At 35.2% G+C, this 7,500-nt stretch overlaps 1 protein-coding gene across 1 annotated transcript in view; it reads right to left on the bottom strand.

Annotated features, from left to right (window-relative positions):
- Positions 1-124: 124 nt before the first annotated feature.
- LOC143030586 (uncharacterized) overlaps positions 125-7,500 on the bottom strand; it is a 12,365-nt gene continuing 4,989 nt past the window's right edge. Inside the window, exon 2 of the mRNA XM_076193748.1 lies at positions 125-959. Within this exon, the coding sequence (XP_076049863.1) occupies positions 139-831 (693 nt within the window). The 5' untranslated portion in view covers positions 832-959 and the 3' untranslated portion in view covers positions 125-138. The remainder of the gene's footprint in view (positions 960-7,500) is intronic.

Here is a 7,500-nt window from a genome sequence, read left to right as displayed (position 1 = left end):
TGAAAGAAGAATCACAAATGTCGCACTGGAAAGGCTTCTCTCCTGTGTGGGTCCTCATATGCCGTGTAAGAGAGCACCCTTTTGAGAAAGCAGAATCACAAATCTCACACTGGAAAGGCTTCTCTCCTATGTGGATTCTCATATGTATTTTGAGTTTATTCTTTTCTGAGAAAGCAGAATGACAATGTCACACTGGAAAGGCTTCTCTCCTGTGTGGGTTCTCCTATGACTCTTGAGATGACTCTTTTCTGAGAAAGCAGAATCACAAATCTCACACTGGAAAGGCTTCTCTCCTGTGTGGGTCCTCATATGACTTTTGAGATTACTCTTTACTGAAAAAGCGGAATTGCACAGGGCACACTGGAAAGGCTTCTCTCCTGTATGGGTCCTCATATGAATTTTGAGATAACTGTTTTGTGAGAAAGCAGAATCACAAATGTCACACTGGAAAGGCTTCTCTCCTGTGTGGGTCCTCATATGATCTTTGAGATGACTCTTTTGTGAGAAAGCAGAATCACAAAGGTCACACTGGAAAGGCTTCTCTCCTTTGTGGGTTCTCATATGCTGTGTGAGATTACCCTTTGGTGAGAAAACAGAATTACAAAGGTCACTTTTGAAAGGGTTTTCTCCTGTGTGGGTCCTCATATGCTGTGTGAGACGGCCCTTTTGTGAGAAAGCAGAATCACAAAGATCACACTGGAAAGGCTTCACTCCTCTGTGGATCATTATGTGATTTTTAAAGTGACTTTTGTGACATCTGAGGTCACACTTTTTTGAAAAAGTAGAATCACACAGATCACACTGGAAATGCTTGTCTCCAGTTTGGGTCATCGTGCAATATCTAAGATGACTCGTGATATTGCTGTGCCGCAGATGTCACACTGGATTCTCTCTATTGTATGACACATATGGGGTCTACAGGTAGCGCTTCCAAAACAAAGGCGATAGTTACCCTCATCCTAGAATAAAAAATATAATTATAAGATTGATATTTCTTTGTAATTGTTCAATACAGTGTAATATAACTGTGGATATTTCATACACAAATCATCTCATTATCAATTCCCTTTGTATCTAAACATAGTCTTCATACATACCATCACCTCATATAAAATAGGTAGAGACACTAACAGATATGGTGCTACAATATATCACATTCTACATTGCACACACACACACACACTGTCATTGGATGGACGACGAGGATTGGAGCTCCCAAGAAAATCCAAAATTCTACACGGATCTCAATGTCAAGGAAGTGCCTTCTTGTATTTACAGAGAAGGGGAAAACTCGTGTAGTAGAAAGGTAATGAAAGGGGAGAAGAGGGGGGATTACTGAGGGAAATGGAAGGAAATGAGGAGGGAGACAAACAGGCGCCCACTGACAACAGGAAATCTGTAAACAAACGCTCAGCTGATGACACCGGGGAAATTGAAAATATCAGCAAAAGCATTAAGATCAGATATATAGATAAGAATAATACAATGGAAAGTGAAAATAATAGTTTCCAATTAGCAAGTCTAGAAGAAAAACTAGAGAAAATGACCGAACTTTGGGAGAGTAGGTTTGGTGAAATCATAAAAATACAACAAAGAATTGACAAATTGGAAGAGTTAAAGAAAGAGAACCAAACCCTAAGGAAATAGAAGAACTAAAAAGACAACTAAAAGAAGTAAAAGATGAGAATGAAGAATTAAAAAGGAAAAATACAGAAAATAAAGAATCCATAGCAAAAGAAGTACAGGGTTGGAGAAAAGTCCAAGAAAACAACAAAGTTGCATTTAATGAAATAGTGAAACAGCAAATGAAAGAACAAACTGAAGACACAGTTATTAAAGTGATGAGACAGAAAGAAAATATAGTAAGAGACCTAGCAGATAAAAAGAAATGTATAATTATCTTAGGGATGGAAGAAAAATATAATCTAAATAGGACTACAAGAATTAAAGAAGAAAAAGAAAAAGTAAACAGTTTATTAGAATTAGTTCAGGAAGATGAACCTGAAACAGAAAAACAAATTGAAGTGATGTATAGGCTTGGAAAATATAGTACAGATAAGACCAGACCAATTAAGATTAAGTTCAGGTCACAAACGACAGCAGACAATATCTTAGGGAAAACAGGGAAACTAGCAAAGAGTGAACAATATAAAAAAAGGTATGGGTAAAGAGAGAGATGAATAATGAGGAAAGAGAGGAAGAAAAAAGGAAAAGACAAGAAGCTAAGGAAAAAAACGAGACCAGAACAGTCAGAAAAAGAAGAATTCTACTAGAGAGTAGTGAATATGAAATTGAGGAAATGGACCATAACAGAGAGAAACAAAAAAGAAACAGAGAATACAATGGAAATAACAGAAAGTTAAGAGTGTCCTACACAAATATAGATGGATTAATAACAGGACTGAATGAACTGAACGAGTATCTGAAGGAAAAAGAACCAGATGTAATGGGAATTGTAGAGACAAAATTAAAAGGTCTACCACCCAACAGCATAGGACACAATGCATATAATTATTGGATTAGAAACAGAAAGATAAAACAAGAGGGGTGGAGTTATGTTCCTGACTAAGAAGGATATAAACTGGAAGAGTGTCACATATGGAAAGAATAGAGTAGAGATGATTATGATAGAAGAATAACATTAAACAAGATAATGGAAGATGGAGGAAGAATAGTTATGATGGGCGACTTTAATTGCAAAGAAATCTGCTGGGAAGAGATGACTGTCAAGGGTGGAGAAGACTCATGGGGAAATGTTCTACTTGAGATGATTATTGACCACACAATGACACAATGGATTCAAGAGAACACTAGGTATAGAAATGAAGAACCATCGAGACTAGACCTAATAATCACATCAGAACCTGAAATAGTGGAAAAGATAGAATACCAGGCACCAATAAGTAAAAGTGACCACATATTGATAGAACTAGAACTGAGAAAAAATACATGAAAAGAAATAAACAATATAGAAAAGGAAGATTGATGTATGAAAAAAGAATTGATAAAATAAGAGAATTCTTTCAAAATGAAAACTGGGAGAGAATACACAAAGAAGATACAACAGTAGAAGAGATATGGAATATTTTGACAAAAATTAAAAAAAAAAAAAAAAAAAAAAAATGAGTGGAAAAGTATGTCCCAAGACAAAAACAAGAAAAAGAATATGTAAAGTGCTGGTACAACAACAGTTGTAGAGAGTTAAAAGACAAAAGAGACAAAGCTTGGACCAAATTGAAGAAATACAAAAGACCTGAAAATGGAAAATATATACTTGTTATAGAAATGAATATGTACAAGTGTGCAGAGAGGAAAAGAGAAAATATGAAAAAGATGTCATAGAAAAGTGTAAAGATCAACCAAAACTATTCTACAGATTTGTAAACAACAAACTGAAAAACAAACAAGACTTGGAGAAATTAAGACAAGGAGTTGAATACACAGAGGAAACAGAAATGGCAGAAATTATGAACAAGCATTTTAAATCAGTGTTTACAAGGGAGAATATACAACCGGAAGAGATCGAATGGAAAGAGAAAGTCCCCCCTATGAAAGAAATAGAAGTAACAAAGAATGAAATAATGAAACACTTGAATAATCTTGATGTTAGAAAATCGCATGGACCAGATGAAATAGCAAACTGGATTTTGAAAGAATGCAGAAATGAACTGGCAGACAAAATACATAGCATAATAAATAGTTCCTTGAAAGAAGGAAAAGTTCCAGAAGATTGGAAAAAAAGCAAATATAGTACCTATATATAAAGGAGGTAATGAAGAAGACCCTACCAACTATAGACCAGCCTCTCTAACAAGTACAATAGCAAAAATTTGTGAAAGAATTATCAACAGTAAATGGGTAAAATATTTAGAAAAAAACAGCGTGCTAAATCCAAGGCAATTTGGATTCAGACAAGGACGATCATGCGTCACCAATTTGATATGTTTCTATTCAAGGCTAATAGATATAATACAAGAAAGAGATGGATGGGCTGATTGTGCATTTCTAGACCTAAAAAAAGCTTTTGACAAAGTACCACATAAGAAGTTGCTTAAGAAATTAGAAACTGAAGGAGGAATACAGGGCAAAGTGCTTAAATGGATGGAAGACTTTTTGCAAGAAAGAAAAATGAGAGTAGTGATAAGAGACAAACACTCAAAATGGGATGATGTAATAAGCGGTGTTCCACAAGGAACAGTTCTGGCCCCAATAATGTTTGCTATATATATTAATGATATGGATGAAGAAATTGAAAGTTATATGAGCTTCTTTGCAGATAATGCAAAACTATTAAAAAAAAGTGAACACGAAAGAAGACTGTGAGTCACTACAGAGTGATCTAAATAAAGTATGGGAATGGAGTAGAAAGTGGGAGATGGAGTTCAACACTAAAAAGTGTAGTATAATGGAATTTGGAAAAAGCTAAAACAGAATAACAGGATCATATAAATTGGGAGAAGTAATAAAAAAAGTAGAAAATGAGAAGGACCTGGGAGTCATTGTTATGAATAATATGTCACCTGAGAAACATATAAATAAGATTTTTGGAGAAGCTTATAATTTGATAAGAACAATCAAAGTGGCATTTACATACCTGGATGAAGAAATGGTGAAGAAAGTTCTAATCACTCTGATAAGACCAAGATTGGAATATGCTGCAACGATGTGGTCACCAAGTACAAAAAAATGTATAAAAAAAACTTGAAAGAATACAAAGAGCAATTACAAAATTGGCACCAACACTCTCAAAACTATCCTATGAAGAGAGACTAGCAAAACTTGAACTACAGACACTAGAGCAAAGAAGAGAGAGAGGAGATTTGATAGCTATTTACAGAATCATGAAAGGCATAGAAATTATTGATAGGGAGAATCTGATAAAATGGGATGATAGAAATACAAGAGCGCACAGAAAGAAAATCAAGAAAGACAGCTATGGAAGAAATCTGAAAAAGAACAGCTTGCCTCACAGAGTAATAGACAGTTGGAACAAGTTAGATAAGAAAGTGGTGTGTGCAAAAACAATACATGAATTTAAAAATAGTTTAGATAAAATGAGATATGAAGACGGGACACCACGAGCATAGCTCCCCTTCCCATAAAATACAACTAGGTAAATACACGTGTATATATATATATATATATATATATATATATATATATATATATATATATATATATATATATATATATATATATATGTATATATATAAATTATATATATAAATATAGCTCTAGGGCTCCACAAATATTCTATTGGATATTTCTTTCTGGCTGATATCTTATCAATACTGCTTCCATGCATTTTAGTTTTCTTCTATCATTGTCCTTTACCAATACTGTAGTGTTTTTTATTCAGGTACTCTCATGAAATGCTAGTTTTATGTACTTCTGTAATATGGGATTTTATTACCCTGTTTTGCTATGGCATGTGAGTCTTTGTGATAAAGTTTGGGTTGCATGGCCAATATACTCTAATATAAAAGTACCCTTCAGATGACCCTCAGGCAGAATGTTAAAATATATATATATATATATATATATATATATATATATATATATATATATATATATATATATATATATATATATATATATATATATATATATATATAACCATGGGCACCTAGGTATCTTATTTGCCCAGTCATATATGTGCTACATTGAGAATTCCGTCCTTGATGCCATAGATCTGAGCCCAAGTATGTATTTCTTTTTAAATATATTGATGACATTTTTGTAGACATTGAAGGAGAAGAACAACTAGCAAATCTTAAGAATGTTGGCCACACAATCAAAAATTTATCATACTCACATACCATAGGCAAAACGGGGCAATAAAATCCCACATTACAAAAGAACACTAAACTAGAATATCAAAGGAGGACCTGAATGAAAACACAATAGTACTGGCAAAGGACTATACTAAAAGAAAATTAAAATGTATGGAAGCAGTACTGATGTCATCAGCCAGAAATAAATATCCAACAGAATGTGTGTAACCTTGGAACTATATGGGGCACCCCACAGCATGCCAGGGAGAAACTAAAAGGCACCTCAGCACCTCTCCCATTGATTCACTTTGCGTCATACATACCGGTAACCACAGTTTGTAGTTTCTGGAAATAAAATTACCAGAAGATGGGTCAAATATAGGTGAAATTGAAGTTCTGTATGTGTTTTTATTTCTAAATTTACACTGGATTCATTTGGTAATGCAGTGTTCTCCCTTCCCCCTACAGATAGAAAGAGAGCGAGAAGGATTGAAAACATAAGAAGATCATTAACACCAAGTATGCTGTATTATTCAACAAAAAAGGTATTCAAGAAAACCTGCTCACTAAAAGGGGACATGTGTGAGTTTAGTAGTTTCAGAGAGATCAGTTTGTTGAGTGTAGTTAGGAAGGCTTATGGAAGGGTTTTGATTGAGAGGATTAGGAAAGGAATTGTGGGAGTAATTGGTGAGGAACAGTGTCTGTGGGTTTAAGACAGGTAGGGGTTGTGTGGATCAGACTTTTGTGTACGACAGTCATGACAGAAAGTTTTAGGAAATGGTAAGAATGTACTCACATATTGGGCCTTTAAGAATTTGGAAAAGGCTTATGACAGGGTAGACTGGAAGACACCGTGGGAGGTATTGCAGATATATGGGATAGGAGGAAAGCTGTTAAGAGCAGTCAAGAGTTTTTACCAGAGTAGTAAAGCTTATGTTAGATTCAGAAATGGAGAGAGTGAGTGGTTTGAGGTAAAGGTGGGACTTTGCCTGGGATGCGTTATGTCGCTTTGGTTGTTCAATCTATACATGGATGGGGTTGTAAGAGAGGTAAATACAAGAGTAATGGGCTGGGGATTGGAGATGCTTAAAGAAAATAGAGAACAATGGGAGATAAGCCAGTTGTTGCTTGCTGATGACACTGCACTTGTGGCAGGATCAGAGGAGGGATTAACGAAGTTAGTGACAAAGATTGTGATGGTGTGCAAAAGAAGGAAGTGGAAGATAAATGTGGGTAAAAGTAAGGTGATGAGATGAATAAGGAGAGAATGTGACAGCAACTTGGAAGTGAGTATTAAGGGAGAGAGACTGGAGGAAGTGGATAGTTTCAGATACTTGGGTGCAAATATGGTGAGAAAGGAGTGGAGGTGGGGGTAGAATATAGATTGAGAGAAGCAAGTAAATGCCTTGTGGAATTCAAAATTGTAATGAAGAATAGACATTTGGGAATGGATGCTAAGAAGAGATTTTATGAAGGAGTGATTGTGCCCACAGCACTGTATGGGGCAGAAACATGGAACATAAGAGAGGAGGAGTTTGAATGTGTTTGAGATGAAATGCCTGAGAAGTATGGTAGGAGTTGTTAGGCTGGATAGAGTGAGAAACAAAGTTAGGAGAAGAGCGGGGATGGAAAGGGAGTTGGGAGATAGGGTCGATGAAAGAGTACTGGGATGGTTTGAAGACATGGAAAGAATAAATGAAAAAAGATTTAGTAAAAGAGGTGGAAG

This window comes from Oratosquilla oratoria, chromosome 12, assembly GCF_046742065.1.
Source record: "Oratosquilla oratoria isolate Oo_2021 chromosome 12, ASM4674206v1, whole genome shotgun sequence".
Taxonomy (NCBI): domain Eukaryota; kingdom Metazoa; phylum Arthropoda; class Malacostraca; order Stomatopoda; family Squillidae; genus Oratosquilla; species Oratosquilla oratoria.
The sequence above is the reverse complement of the archived record's forward strand: the minus strand, read 5'-3'. Positions and strand labels throughout refer to the sequence as shown.